A 16,406-nucleotide genomic window follows, 5' to 3' on the forward strand; every position below is an offset into this window, starting at 1 on the left:
GCTTTAACATTTTAAACATGAATTGTGATGGTATTTGGTATCCACCACATCCCAAAAAAAAAAGGAAAAAAAGGAGGTTTATTGATTCAAAGTGTTTTTAAGCAAGTCGCATTAAATCTAAAGTCTAGTTAAACTATAAATGACAGATGTATTGGGGAATTTCACTCTCCAATATGCGTAATTCCGAAGCCAATCCATAATCAACAAGATATAAAACGATCACAATCAAAGAAAAAAACACCAGGATTTACGTAGTTCGGTCGACCAACTTCGACCTACGTCCACGGGACAACAATACGGGAAATTCACTATGTATCAGGGAGAACTACAAGAGAAACCACTCAACTCTCGTCTCTCAATCTCTCAACCTCACATACATAATCAACTCTCATATTCTCTCCAAAGCTCACTCATTGTAATCTTTTGCACGGATAAAGATCACGAAACTCTCGCCTCTCGCACAATATTCTTAAATCAGGCTACGCCCTCTGCTAACCCTAAATTACAAGAATATTGGCTCTCTCTTTCCACTAGGGGTGAGCACGGTTCGGTTCGGGTCGGTTTTTACCAAAATTTGAACAACCGAACCGAACCACCTACAATTCAAAACCGAACTGAACCGTTGCAAATCGGTTCGGTACGGTTCGGTTCGGTTTGTTCGGTTCTAACTTCATCAAGTATAACAATCAAAGGCACAAATATTGCTTATCCCAAGAGTTTATATCCAGGCATCATTCCAAGCAAATAAACACAGCAGCAAGTTGTTGACATTGATTTTTTGAAAGCAAACACAAAGCTAGTTGCCTTTGTTCATATAACATCATAAAATAAGCACCAATTGAATATAGAAGCAAGTGTGAAGTAAAGTTAAAGTTTACATAGTAACATTTTATCCCAAGACGTATCACAGAAGACATCACTAACATGATAACATCACTAACATGAAAACTGTAAATAGAAGAGACAAATCATGTCTGCAACGAGCCAAGATCCTGCAACGAGCCAAGATCCTGCAGTAAGCAATCCCTTGATGACTTGATCAATAGATGTTCTGCAATTAACCCCCCAAAAAATTATGATAAGCAACAATACATACAACTTTCATACAGCTTTCTAATTCAACATATTTTCAATAGATGTTATGAGATTAATAGATGTTCCGCAACTAACATGAAAACAATACATATTGTAGGTTGGTGCAGCAAAGGAGCAAGCATCCAAGTATATCATAAACCATGCAAGAGTCTGTAAAGCTGGTTGACATGATACATGCTATGAGATTTTGTATTAAATTCCAGTGTTGCTGCTTTCAGAGGAAAATGATAGACGTCGTCAAAGCAAAATTTATGAAGTTGTGAAAACAACGAATCAGGCAAGCCAGGATCCTCACCAGTTCACTAGCTCACTACTGTTTAACAAATAGCTATATATAATGCTAAAGAACAAATGGCAACGGTCCCAAGGTTAATGAAACTTGAGCTTGAGTCATAAATGGTGTAACATGATAACAAGTTGGTTTTTTTTCAGAGGCCTCACAGTTGTAAATGGTATGCACATTATTATCTTGATAATGAAACTAATCTGTATGGATAACTGATATGGCAATTGCCACATATATCTGGTCATAAGGGAAAATTAATCTAGTATACAGATACAATGAAAACACTTCATAAGGAAAAATTAATCAGTTTTCAAACTAGCAAAAAATTTTAAGCCACATTACTCTAGTATACAGAGGACAAGAATTTGACTGCTTGTAGCATTTCCTTATATCTTCAGAAGATAATTTATGGAAAAGCTTAAATATAGAAAGTAACCTCTATCTGCTTATTATAGAAGGGGAGCATTTATTGTACATTTGGTGTGGCAATGTCATGCGCACACATCTAAATGATTTCTGTATCAATTATGTTCAGTTTAGATCATATAAAACACCTCTTAACAATAATAAAACAATAGTCAAGCATGCACTAATTGCTCAATTTCCGAATCCTTGGCTCAATTGATAGTTTGGTCCTGAGCAAATTGAACTAACAAAGCTATAATACTTTGAAAAAAAGATTTCGAGTTCAGAACTGAGATCAATAAATAAACCCAACAAAATAAGTTCAGAAGCTAAAACACTAGTCTAGAAGCTTGGAACAATTGAACTATCAAAGCTTGGAACAATTGAACTAATCAAGATGACAAGAAAATAAACCCAACAAAAATAGATCCTGAGATGTTATACCTCGGCGACGGCGACGGGTGCGGATGCCCCCCATGACCGGAGATAGATCCTGAGCCGGAGATGGATCCATGAAGAGTTGAAGACTAAGGAGGCGGAGCGCTGGCGGGTGGCGGCTATCGGCTGAGAAGAATTGTCGGCTAAGAAGAGTGAGAGAGAGTGAGAATTGGGGAAATGGGGGCGGCGGCTGGGCTGGGACTGGGAGTCTGGGAGAGGAAATGAGGTTAGGGTTAGAGTTTTGATTCTTTTGGGTTTGTGGAATGGGGACGGGTCGGGTATACGGGTAGGGGGTTTGAGAATTGGGGAAATGGGAAAAAATTCGGTGGGTTCGGTGCTTTCGGTTTGAGAAGTTTTAAACCCGACCCAAACCGCCCAATTCATAAAACCGTTTTTTTCGGGTCGGTTCGGGTCGGTTCGGTCGGTTTTTTCGGTTTGAACCGAACCGTGCTCACCCCTACTTTCCACGACATCTTCTTTCTACCCTCTTCTTCTTCATTTTTCCTCCAATAATAGAAAAAAATTTATAGGGAAACTAAAATATTATCTTTAGCCTAACCTCCTAATTAGAATAGAATTCAAACTCCTAATCATGATCGAACCCAAACTCCTAATCATGATAGATCTCTAACCCTATCTAATTCTTATGAAGTTTTACAAAGAATCAAAGACAATCCTAACAATATGTTCTTCGAGTTTATCAGTAGAATTTATGGGGTCCAATTCAAGACTCATGCTTTCGATGTATGTTTGTCGGATTAGATCAAATCAGTATATGATTCATGCTTTTTTGTGGACGATTAAGCTGTAATCACAAATAAAAGAGAAGATTAATTTTGGAAATTTCATTTATAACTATAGCCCCTCGTTGGAAAAATAAAAAAGCAATAATGGAATTCAGAATATTAGGTAAACTCCCACAAGTATAAGCTTTTGGATTAATTTGATTCTGCAAATACTCTTGAATTGGGCCCGAATTCTTTCAACAATTTGTTTAACAACATATGCGATGGTTTGGAAAAGGGCTAAATTATTATATTGGTATTATTTGTACATTCCTCTTATGGTTTTTTTTCTCTCTAGCTGTGATGATATTTTGGTTTTTTTTCCCGAGCCAAACGTGTAATTTGATTCGCAACTTTGCCGCATGTAAAAAAACTCACGAAACCTCTTTCTTATTAGCGGTTATTGGTCTCTCAAACTCTCTCCACCATATTTAGAGGTAATATCATGCCTCTCCTTCTTTGTCTTATATTTTACTTATAATAGACTAAACATTCTTGTATATGTTAATTTGGGGTGGATACCAACCTCCGACAGCGGAGGAGCTCCGACGAGCTCGAGGATGACGCAGGCGAAGCTGGAGGCGTAGCCCAGGTGAGCTTCGATAGTCGCAGGTGAGCTCTGCGTTCGAACCCCCCTTTAGCTCTGCGTTCGAACCCCCTCCCCTGACCTCGGCGTTTTGGCGGTTCGAACTCTGCGTCACAGCGATCCCGACCCTCGCGTTTGGGTGTCGACCATTGCGTCCGCGGGCCGCTGGCGACAGTCAACGCCTCGCCTATAAAAACCCCCATCGCCTAGGGTTTCGGTGCAACGTTTTCCCCCCTCCTCCGACTTTCTTCTCTGGCGGCGGACTGCCCTAAAATCGCTGCTGCGATTTTGATTTATCCCCAGCCTTCAACAGTGGTTGAGGGGGATTTAAGAAGAGAGAGAGAGAGATCATCAAAGAGGGTTTTTTATTGTGTGACTTCATTTATTCTCAAAAGAGAATTGAAAGGGATTATTCCCTTTAATTATTAACACTGTAGCTACAGTGTTCAATTTGAGAAATCTCAGTTTTGAGATCTGCTCTAGAATTGTAATTTCTTGTTTGATTAATAAGAAATTTACTGTGTGGCTCCCGAGGACGTAGGCAGTTGCCGAACCTCATAAATCTTGTGTACTGTTCTCTATTCTGCATTTCTGTTGCATTAGGGATTTCAGCGTTAAATTCCTAACAGTATAAGCTTAAACATAGTTATCATCCATACACCGATATGCCAAATATTCTTCTGGCATTTTTCTCAGAATAAAATAGTACTGATAGTATCACATACACAGATATGCCAAATTAAATATTCTTTTAGCATTTTTCTCAGAAAAAAATAGTACTAATAGTATCACATGATGTTTCACGGCTTTAATTTTCACCGGCGATAAAATTTTGGGTTGAATTGTAGATTTAGCTCAGAGAAATTATAAAAACATTACCCAAGCTCATTAAGCATCGAATTGACGAGAGGAGTATATAAAAAATATGAATCTAATAGTTTACCGGTTTGGAAACGTGTCATACTCATGTAAGCAATATTCTTTGGATAGATAGGTTTTTTTTTTTTTTGAAAAGACAGGTAGGGCAACCTAACCAGCTAAGTTCTCAACAACTCTCTATCTCAAAAACAAAGGGACAAAAACAAACAAAAAACAGACTTAGTTGGGGAATGAGCAACATCATTACCACTATGCCTTACATAAGAAACTTTAGAGCAGCCAGTAATAATCAGACCAGCGCGAACTTCATCTGCAATAGGAGCCAAGGAAGCAATGAAAATTTTTATAGTGGGTATTAGTCGGCAAGATATATTGGTCATTAGACATTAGACCCTCAGATCTTCGACAATTTTACACTACTCCATCAAATCAATTTAAGTCTTTCAAATTCTAAGTTGTCTTGCTTTGTTGTCCCTCAATGATGAAACTATTCTTGTGTAAATTTTCTCTCAAAAACCCTGAACTTCTGTGTGTTAAGAAACATGAGGTGTATTTTGGTTATTAAAAGACCAAATTACATTACCTCTTAATATTTGAAGATGTATTTAGCAATTAAAAAAAGTTTTGCTGGACTAACATGGAACTACTGAAGATCTTGATGGGCTAATATTTTACCCAATTAATAAATAAGTTTTGCTACAGAGACCCAAAATATGAGACCAATAGGTGGAGACAAGTGAGGTGTCCCCCTCTTATTGGATAATGAGTTGGTCATCATTAATGATGACCAACTTATTATCTTATAAGAGGGGGACACTTCACTTATCCCCATATTAGTCCTATATTTTGAGTCATTGAAAAAAATTTTAATAAATAAATCTCACTAGTTCATCCTCCTCAACGACCCCTTTGCCATTTGTCGACACATGCAATATGTCGTGTAGCGCAAAAAACCATGGTTCAGCTGTGTAGCACAAAAAACCATGGTTTAGCCAATTAAACAAACCAAATAGCCCCCGGTATCTTGGACGCTGATTTCTCAAAAACCATCAACTGCTGCCTACCGGGTTTCAAAACTTGAGCTTATAAACTCACTTCCACTTGCTCCTCAATCTCCTATCAACCAAAACATAAAAAATCTTTTCTGTTTCCACTTACAATACAATTTTCGAGCTGAGAGATGGCAACTTCAGCAAGAAGAGCATCTTGGATTGTGGCTGCAAGCGTTGGAGCAGTTGAAGCGCTCAAGGATCAAGCAGGATTGTGCAGATGGAACTATGTGTTGAGATCTCTCCATCAACACGCATCCAAAGCTAATAACAGGAGGATGGCTTCGGCTGCTGCCGCTAACTCTATTGAGAGATTGAGGAAGGAGAAGAGCACTGAAGAGAAAGCCAAGCAATCCGAGGAGTCAATGAGAAAAGTTATGTATTTGAGCTGTTGGGGACCTAATTAGGACCGAATAGATAGACCCATGATCGAGTTGTGATTTGGGTGTCCTTTGATTTGTCCTTGTATTTGTACATAATCTTGAAAACGAGTTTAGTTATAATTTTACGAGAATTAATTATTTGCGTTCTCTTTCTATCCATGGGTCAGCGTTTGATGAAGAGTGGTGGTTTAGAGTCGCCGGTTATTTGCACTTAAATACCCCACAGTTTACATCATTTCTAGCTTTGATATTCATTAAAAAAACTCTGATAATGTAAAATGACCTGATATGTGAGTTATCGGAATTAGGTCTTTTGGAACTTTGGAGAAGTTTTTTCTGCGAAAAATGAAGATGACGGCATCCAAGTAGGAAGTGTTGTAAACCTTACGGTAATTAAGTGGAAATAATCCCAATTGCTTCGCTTTTAGAGCATTGATGATAAGATCGATTAACTACAGTATGATTCATTGAGATGACCAGCTGTATTGATTATGTACCTTAGAAGAAGTTGGGAAAAAAATAATAGTAATCATAATGGGTACACTTTAGAGAACTATTATGTACTGTTATGCAGTTACAAGAAACATGTCTACATTACGGATCGCGGTTTAAACGTACCTTATTTATTCAGTTCTTTCCAATCCATTTGTCAAGGGGAATGAAGCTGGAAATTCCACCTCCATTATTAACCTTCTATTGATATGATTTGGTTACTCTTAAATTAGGATGTAATTAAGATGAAAGATTTCAAATCTATCCTGCTATGAATCTAACAGCTAATATTAATTCGAATATGTGATAAAATAAATATTCCTCCATTTTCTTTATGGTAAAATAAATATCCCTCCATTTTCTTTACTAAACATTTTATTTTTCCTTTCCTTCCCCTATTTACTCTTCATCTCCCTTACCTTCACTCCGATTAAGAGCACAATTTTTTTTAAAGAGCTAAAGCACGAAGTTAGTAAAATAATGAAAGTACTTTGTATTTTGGCGAAAATGTGTCAAAGCCCTAAAAAAAGAAAGTGGATGGCCTAGCCCCAGCATCTTTTCCCCTTACTCTTTAGCCCCAAAAGCCCACTTTTATACATATACTCTATGTATTTTTCATAACCTATCGAAAATGCCCTCATCTCTCACCCAAGAAACCTTCCCCTTAAACCATGGAGCTGGTGATCGTTGTCATCACAATTAATGTGATTCAACAGCGAAAATGGAGGGAAAAAAGCACAAGTTCCCTCCATTACTAGGCTACCTCCTCCTCTCCATCGTCACCTCTGCTCCTTCCCTCAACCTATTTTTCACCGGTGGTGTCGCCTTCTCCCTCTCCCTACTCGTCTTTATCATCTTCCACTTTAAGAAGAACTTCAGGGCCCTCAACCTCCCTCCCGGCTCAAAAGGCTGGCATATTATGGGTAACCTTTTTCAATTTGCGCTATCTGGCAAAACATTTATCCACTACATCTGTGACCTCTGCGCCCTCTCCGACCCAATATTCACACACCGCATGGGCTCCCGCATTCTCATTGTCATCACTAGCGCCGAGCTAGCCCACAAGGCCCTCATCACTAAGGGGCAAGAGTTCGCTAGCATGCCCCCCGAAAACCCCACCCTAACCATTTTCAGCTGTGACAAGTTAACTGTCAACTCTGTTGTTTACGGGCCAGAGTGGCGATCACTGCGATGCAACATGGTTTCGAGCATGCTGAGCTCTGCTAGGCTCAAGGAGTTCAGGCTTGCTAGGGAGACTGGTATGGACCGGTTCATTGATCGGATTCCGGCCGAGGCAGAGTCCAGTGAGGGTGCGGTTTGGGTGCTCAAGAATGCTCGGTTTGCCATCTTCTGTATACTTATTACCATGTGCTTTGGTGTTCATCTTGATGGGGGTAGTATAAACAGGATTGATCAGTTTAATTACCATGCATTTATCCCACTAACATGCATGCATGCACGCACCCACCTTATAATGTCTAAATTAGTGATCATAATCAACTCTGAAGCAATTGCCCTCAGAAATTACTTCTAAAAAATTTTGAGAGGCACCCGAACCTGAGTTTTTTAATTGATAATGAAGATAATTTAAAGTACATATTAGAGCACAATTGAAATATTGGTTGTACGAATATTCACATGTAAGCTGTTGCTTATATATAGGGTTATACTTTTGAAAAATCAAAAAGTTCTTACTGAAATATAAGTACTCAATAAACTATTTTTAAAACTGTGCATTGTGTGATGTAAGATTTGTTATTTCAGCAAAATGTTCTCGATGCATAGTTGAGGGTCATAATCGAGCAACTTGCAATGAGCCAATTGGTGATTAGGGTGGACCGCTTCTTATAACAAAACTTTTGTTAGAGAAATATAGGATGTCCAGAATTTCATAGTATATTGTGGAAGACTTTTTGTAATCTGTGACGCTGTAAGGCTAATCATATTATGTATTCAAGCAATATTAGTTGTAAGAATGTAAGAAATATTATGTAATGTACTTGTTTAGCTGAGGTATACTATTTTTGCTTCCTGTTAAATATCTTGGTACTATAAAAACTTTCAATTGAATAACTTTGAGCTAATATTTCATTTGACAATGTTAACTTTTAAAAGAAAATGTTGGCTTTCAACTGTACACGTTGACGTTCAGATTCGTTAGCTAACTTTTTAAGTAAAGATGTTAACTTTTAGCTGAACATATTAATTTTTGATTAAAAAGGTTAACTACAAGTTATACATGTTAATTTTTAGATGTATATGTTAACTTTCAGACAAACATGTTGACTTTAACATGAATATGTTAACTTTCACTTGAAAGTATTAACTCTCAACTGAGCATGTTAACCTTCTGCTGTATATGTTAACTTTTAGCTGAATATGTTAACGTCAACATGAACATATTAACTTTCAATTGAACACGTTAACTCTCAGCTGAACATGTTAACTTTCTACTATATATATTAACTTTCATTCTAACATGTTGACTTTAACATGAACATGTTAATTTTCATTTGAAGACGATAACTTTCAACTGAACATGTTAACTTTTAGATGTAAGAAAATAATAATATGTTACTACGAAAATGATAATATGCTGCTATAAAAATGCTATCATATACTCAAGCAATATAAGCTGTAAGAATGTAAGAATTTTTGTATAATGTACTTGTTTAGCTGGGGTATATTGTTTGTATTTCCTATAAAATGTCTTGGTGCTAAAACTATTTTCAGCTAGATAACTTTCAGCTAAACATATTAACTTTTATTTGACTATGTTAACTTTGAGATGAACATGTTGGCTTTTAACTATACACGTTGACTTTCAAATTCTTTAGACTTTAAAGTGAAAATGTTAACTTTTAGTTAAATATATTAAATTTAAGCTAAAAATCTTGACTTTAACCTGAACATGTTAACTTTCATGTGAGTATGTTAACTCTCATATATATATGTTAACTTTCAGGTGTATATGTTAACTTTCAGATGTATATGCTAACGTTCATGTTAACTATCAGCTGTATATGTTAACTTTCATCTGCATATGTTAACTTTCTTAGGAACATGTTATATTTCATCTCTGCATGCTAACTATTAGCTGAATATGTTAACTTTCAGCATAATATGTTAATTTTTACTATTACGTGTCAGCTTTCTTTATAACATGATAACATGCAACTGAATATGTTAACTTGTCAAATTTACATGTTAAATATTTGCTTTTCATATTGACATTCAAGTAAACATGTAGCTTTTCATTTGAACCTATTAAATATATGTTGTATAAAAAAAACGTAAATATATGGTGGAAAAAATACCATAAATACAATAAGAACAATAAAGATCAAGTTTGCTATAATGTTTATCATCCACATCAACTGTTTACACAAATAAAATAATATACACAATACAGACATGCGCACAGGTTTTGGTTCAATCAATCAATTTTTAGAATAACTTTTTCTGATCCTTATCTAATGTCTCTTCTTGATTCTTCTGTTCTCATCATTCTACTAGAAGTTCAGTTGTAAGCCTGACACGTATGACATCGGATTCATCTTCAAGAGTAGTTACTTGAAGTGTATCAACACCACAGATTATAGCATTCACATATAAGGGAACAAAAATTTCACAATTAAAACTACATGATATAAAATAGCAAGGTAGTTAGATATATAATATTGGATGAAATAAAAAAAAATTAAATTTGTGAAATGCTATCATTTCAGACTGTTACTCGCAAGAGACGGCTTCATATCTGTACTTTTTCCAAACATTCTGGGGATAAAATAAAAAGATTAAATACTAATAAACGAGAATTATTGACATGCATTGCTAATAGCTAACAACAAATGATAATTACAACATGCAATAAAACCTCCTGTTGTTAAAACACTTTTTACGCCGCAACAGCTACCCTATGTTTCATCTACTTTGCTTTTGCACAATTATCTTTTGATGTAGTAACATCATCCAACCAAACAATTATGTTGACATTTAGACATACTTTGAACAATATAGAACTCCAATTACCCTAATCCAAACACACCCCAACAAATTCACATAGATTTCATAAGAACTTCAAAAAAAATAATCTTTGCTAGCAAAATTGTATAGAAATCCTACCGCCATATGGAACTAATCCAATTTGGACACAAGGCAACTAATATCTTAAGCCATCCAAAAATTCTTATCACCGCATCAAAAGAGACAAAAAAACTAATCTATTCATCAAAAACAAAACAACTAATCTATTCATCAAATAGCTAATTTATATACTTACAATCTTCAAATCCATCAGCCCATCAAAAGGCTGATACATAGTTAATCTTGCAATACTCAAACCCCCATTCCTCTCATCCATCAACGACTCCTCCAAATTACTCTACAGCCAATCCCCAATCAGATCCAACGATAGCTGCTATAAAACCAAAAAACAAACCCTAAAATCTCGATACAAATCAAATCTTTGCATCAAAAGAAAACAATTGCTGCTACCACCCTATTACCTTGGACTCCGCTAGTCCGAGCTGAATCACCCCGCTAGGGTTCGACACCTAATCGTACGGATCCTCAGCGCACCTCTTCATCCTAGCATAGTAAGTAGAATCTTTACCCCTAGCAACAGCAGCGGCACGTGTCGACACGTGTGCCGGCGCCAGAGAACCACATGGCAAGAGGTGGGGCGGGACTAAGGTCGGAAGATGGCGGCGGCGTCCGCGTCGGAGAGATCGCCGGAGTTGGAGGATGAGCGACGAGTTTTGAAGTAGAGCTGGAAGAAGTAGAAGAGGGCGCAGGGGATCAAGGTGCCGAGGACGAGGCCGCCTCAGCCTTGGACGACGCCTTGGAGAGGGATGATGATGCAGATCGTCACGCCGGAATCAGATCGTGTCGGTGGTTGGGAGCTCGTGTCGGCCGGCCGATCTGTTATGAGTTAGGTTCGGTTTCATTTGCTCATGTTTTCCCTCTTCCTTTCTCTCTTTCTCTGCTTCTCTTCGGAGTCTTTACTCTTTTTGGGGGGATGGGTTAAGGGTAGTTTTGGGTTTTGGTAAATGTTTCTCTCTGTGCTGAGTTGGAAAGGTAAATAGGGGCTTAAACATAATTATTCTATGTATTGGGGGCTTCCTTGCATAAAAACTAATACAGGGGCTAGTCACAATCACTTTATTTTTTGGAGGCCTTGACACATTTTTTCCTTGTATCTTTTAAAAATAAAATGTCGCAACCAGAAGTTTATTGGTCATAAATAACCAATATTACAGAGATAGAGAAGGTGGCCTAATAAGTTACATGGAAAAGCTATGTCGCTCCTTGTGGGGGGCCTGAGTTCGATTCTCGTATGCGCCAAAGGCACGAGAAAATAAAAATTTTACAGAGATAGAGAGTATATGAAGTGGAAAGATAAGAATAAACCAGAATTTGCATATGTTCTACTTTAATTCAGCAATAGGGTATAATTTCAAAATAAACGTTACTTGATTGTAAGCTTATACCACAACAATAACTAGAATGCAAAAAGATTTAGAATGTAGAAAATTTAATGTAGAAGAGAGAATGTGATAATTGCATTTATGGTTTTGGTGAAATATATAGTTTTAGCTATAACAAACTAGAATAAGTTGTACCAAGATATCTCTACCAAGATATCTCTAGATGATAGCAACTAGTTACAACAAAATAGATCTAGTTGGGTTACACAAATTATTCATAATATTTGAATCTGCCATCATTCCCCCTCAAGCTGCAGTACAAATATATAGAAGCAAAGCTTGCTGATGAATATACAAAGAAACTTCAAAGATAATACTGATCAAACATGAGACATGTAGGTAGAGGAGGTTGATAAGACTACACGCGAGAAAAGAAGGTCAATGAGACTACACATGGAAAAGAAAGTCGACAAAGTTGTACATGAGAAGTGCAATATGTCTATGTGCAGGAATAGAAGATCGACATGAATATGTGTGAGAAAATGAGATTGATAAGATGTGTGCAAGAAAAGAAAGTCAACGAGATTGCATGTGAGTGTTAGTATTTGTTTGTAAAAAAACAAGATAGTCCCACATTGGAATTTTGAACATTCTTTTAGAGGTTTAAAAGCATTGAATGCTTATTGGGCTTTGAATAATGGATCAAAGTGTAGGCTTCTAAACCTGCGTACGGGTAGCGCGAATAATGCGCGATTATTAGACGTACTTAGCACTTTGCACGCTTGCCGCTGCCGCTTAAATATTCTATTTTTTATATATATAATTATATATTGGCTTAATAAATCTAAGTTAAAATATGATAAAAAGAGAATAGTTTGTATTTTGTAATTGAAATTGGTTAGTAGATTATATTCTAGATTTCTTACCTCTTTTGAATTCTCCATCTTAACTTTCTTAAATTTTCTTTTCATTCTTTTTTTATTTCTTGATTTGATTCATTCATCTTTCTTGCATTGTGATTTCATTTATTCTTTGATTATTTCTTCTCTAAAATTCAATTTATTATCTCTTGCACATAAATCACGCTTGCCGCTGCCGCTTAAATATTCTATTTTTTATATATATAATTATATATTGAATATATTTTATTTTTAATGTTATTTTGATTTTTAAAAATTATGAAAAGACAAGTGACTGTTGAAAAGTGGCTGTTTGTTCCAAGGGGTGTTTTGAAAAGTTATGACTGTTGGAAGCACCTTTTCAAAACTATAAATAGTTTATGTTTTCAGATATCTTTTTACAATTCTTTTTTCTGAATCTTTTCTATAAAAAAAACTTCTGCAATATTACAAACTTGTTTCACAACGAATTAAGGAAAATTCCAGATTTGCTTACTGGAATTTTTATTTTCTGTTGTATCCTGGAAAGAAAATTTGCATTAACCCGAAGCAATTTTGAATATCAAGTGGGGGCAAATATTTCTTTAAGGAAAGTGTTTCACGCCTCAGAATTTCTGTCTCCTCACCTTCCTCGTGGGATCGATATTTTTATACTATAACTTGATAAATTGTGCACTTACAATTTTGGTACATGTTTATGCCACATCAAGTTTTTGGCGCCGTTGCCGGGGAAGGTGCTAAAATAGGATTTTATTAACTTAATTCTTTAACTTTCAGAATTTCTGTCTCCTTCATTGTTTTACTAACAATCTTAAAGAAATATCTCTGCTACAATGGAGTCGTAATCAATCAAGTTGATGAATCAAGACATGGTCAAATTAGACCGATTCGACGGGAACAATTTCTCTCGCTGGCAAGACAAGATTGGATTGAAGATCAAGAATTTGGAGCATTGCTTTCGGGTAAGTCTTCCTTCTAGTTTTCAATTCCACCCCCTTTAGCTAGCTTCACAATTAGAGACAATTAGGATTTAAAACAAAAAGATTTTATTTTTGTTGACCATAATAAAATTCATCTTTCACTTGGACATTAACTAACAAGATAATAAATTCAAACATGAATCATCTTCTCACATTTGATTGTTGTTGACCATAATTAAAAAATATAAAGATTTTCTTTTTATCATCCTTTTTAGTCGCTTTTAATTTCTAGGGTTGCATTTCATATAGTGTAGGAATTCATCAAAGTGATTGTTGCACTTGATTTGACAAACACTTAAAACATTCTTAAGGGCAAAACCCCAATCAAGATAAGGTAAGGGATTTCATCACCCTTTCCTTTAAAATGGTTGATGACAAGTCTGTCCTAGAGCAAGTTCATGAATTAGAGGTTCTGGTTAATAAGATTCATGTTCTTAAAATAGTTCTTCCAGAGTCTTTTCAAGTTGCTGCAATTACTGCAAAACTACCATCAACTTGGAAAGATTACTCGAAGAAACTAATGCATAAAACTGAGGATATCTCTTTGGAACAACTTCAGAAGAATCTTAGAATTGAAGAGGAGTCACGCATACGTGATTCGAAAAATTCTGTCCAAAGTGATTGTAAGGTCCACACCGTGGAAAAGAATGAATCTTCGGTAAAAAATGTGAACCTTCAAGTAAAGAAAAGTGGACAACACTTTAAAAAGAAGAATTTTCAGAAGAAAAAAGGGTCATGTTTTATTTGTGGCAAGCCTGGACATTTTGCTAAAGAATGTCGTCATAGAAAAAATAATAATGTAAAATCAAAGGCTTCTGCAAATATGATAGAAAAAAATCTGGTCGCTATGATTTCTGAAATCAATATGGCTTCTGTTAAGTCTGGATGGTGGCTTGATTCTGGAGCAACAATCCACGTTTGCAAGGACAAATCCTTGTTCAAAGGATTTGAAGAAATTTCAGAAATTACAGGAGTGCAAATGGGGAATAATGTTTGTGCAAAGGTTGCTGGAAAAGGGACTGTTGATATAGATTTTACTTCTGGAAAGAAATTGACTCTTATCAGAAATATAATTCCATCTTGCATAAGACTCCCCGAAGTAAATGGAGCAAATTTCGAGCTTAGACCGCATATATTTTTATCTCGGAATTTGAGGAAGTATGTATTATGATTAAAATAAGAGAATTAACCGAAGATGCGATTAAGTATAAATGTTCTGTATGTACCCGAAGTTAGAAATAACTTAGTTTCTGTTGATCTTCTTTGTAAGAAAGGGATTCGGGTTGCTTTTGAGTCAAATAATATTATCCTGTCTAAGAACGGGATGTTTGTGGGAAAGGGCTACTCTTGTGATGGAATGTATCAACTAAGTATTAATAATAAAGTTATATCTTCTGTTTATACTGTTGAGTCTTCGTATTTATGGCATGATCGCTTAGCACATTTAAATTTTCGCTATTTGAAAAATATGAGAAAGTTAGACTTCATTAACTTTAATGGTGAATTTGATAAATGTGAAATTTGTGCTAAGTCTAAATTAACAAAGAAATCTTTTCCAAGTGTTTCTCGCAAAGATTCTAAAGTTTTAGATTTAATACATTCTGATATATGTGAATTGAATGGTATGTTAACTAGAGGAGGAAAAAGATACTTTATCACTTTTGTTGATGATTGCAGTAGATATATGTATGTTTATCTTTTAAGAACAAAAGATGAAGCTTTTGATATATTTAAAAAATACAAAACAGAAGTTGAAAATCAACTTGAAAGGAAAATTAAAGTATTACGTTCTGATAGAGGTGGTGAATATTTTTTTGATAGCTTTAATACTTTTTGTGAAGAACATGGCATTATTCATCAATGTACAGCACCTTATACTCCCCAACAGAATGGTTTAGCCGAAAGAAAAAATAGAACTTTACAAGAAATGATAAATTGTATGCTTAATAATGCTAAGTTACCTTTAAATTTATGGGGAGAAGCTTTGTACACAGCATGTTATATTCATAATAGGATTCCCTCTAAAAAGTCAAATATAAGCCCTTATGAGTTATGGAAAGGTAGAAAACCTAATCTGTCATATTTTAAAGTGTGGGGGTGTTTGGCTTATTATAGAGTTCCTGATCCTAAAAGAACAAAACTTGGACCTAGAGCCTTTAAAAGTGTTTTTGTCGGATATGCTGAAAATAGCAAAGCATATAGACTACTTGATTTATCTTCTAATACTATTGTTGAATCTAGAGATGTTGAATTCTTTGAAAATAAATTTTCTGTAGATTCTGAAAATGTTGAAAATGTTCCTATTCTGCTTAACTCTAATAATTTTTCTAGTTCTGATTTTCATGCTAAGGAAACGAATACATCTAAAGAAACATCAGAGCCAAGAAGAAGTACTAGAGCAAGAAAAGAGAAATCTTTACCTTCAGATTTTATTTCTCCTGAACAAATTATTTTTCTTGTTGAAGGTGATAGGAATAATAATGTTTTAAATAAACATCCTATAAGTTTTAATCCAGATGATGATCCTAAAACCTTTATAGAAGCAATGTCATCTAGAGATGCTTCATTTTGGAAAGAAGCTGTCAATGATGAAATGGATTCTATAATGGGAAATAGTACTTGGATTTTAGTAGATTTACCTCAAGGATCAAAGCCAATAGGATGTAAATGGGTTTTTAGAAGAAAATATCATTCTGATGG

General features: G+C 35.5%; 2 protein-coding genes across 2 annotated transcripts; both read left to right on the forward strand.

The window, feature by feature from the left end:
* Positions 5,510-6,053, forward strand: LOC109832122. The gene has a single exon (XM_020399559.1). The coding sequence runs from the start codon at positions 5,655-5,657 to the stop codon at positions 5,928-5,930; it is 276 nt and encodes a 91-aa protein (XP_020255148.1). The 5' UTR covers positions 5,510-5,654; the 3' UTR covers positions 5,931-6,053.
* On the forward strand, positions 7,120-7,932 carry LOC109834713 (cytochrome P450 77A2-like). The gene has a single exon (XM_020402737.1). The coding sequence runs from the start codon at positions 7,120-7,122 to the stop codon at positions 7,930-7,932; it is 813 nt and encodes a 270-aa protein (XP_020258326.1).

The sequence above is a fragment of the Asparagus officinalis genome, chromosome 3 (assembly GCF_001876935.1).
Source record: "Asparagus officinalis chromosome 3, Aspof.V1, whole genome shotgun sequence".
NCBI classification, from domain to species: domain Eukaryota; kingdom Viridiplantae; phylum Streptophyta; class Magnoliopsida; order Asparagales; family Asparagaceae; genus Asparagus; species Asparagus officinalis.

Coding starts and splice junctions, on each gene's coding strand:
- LOC109834713 (XM_020402737.1), top strand. CDS start 7,120: ATGGAGGGAAAAAAGCACAAGTTCCCTCCATTACTAGGCTACCTCCTC.
- LOC109832122 (XM_020399559.1), top strand. CDS start 5,655: ATGGCAACTTCAGCAAGAAGAGCATCTTGGATTGTGGCTGCAAGCGTT.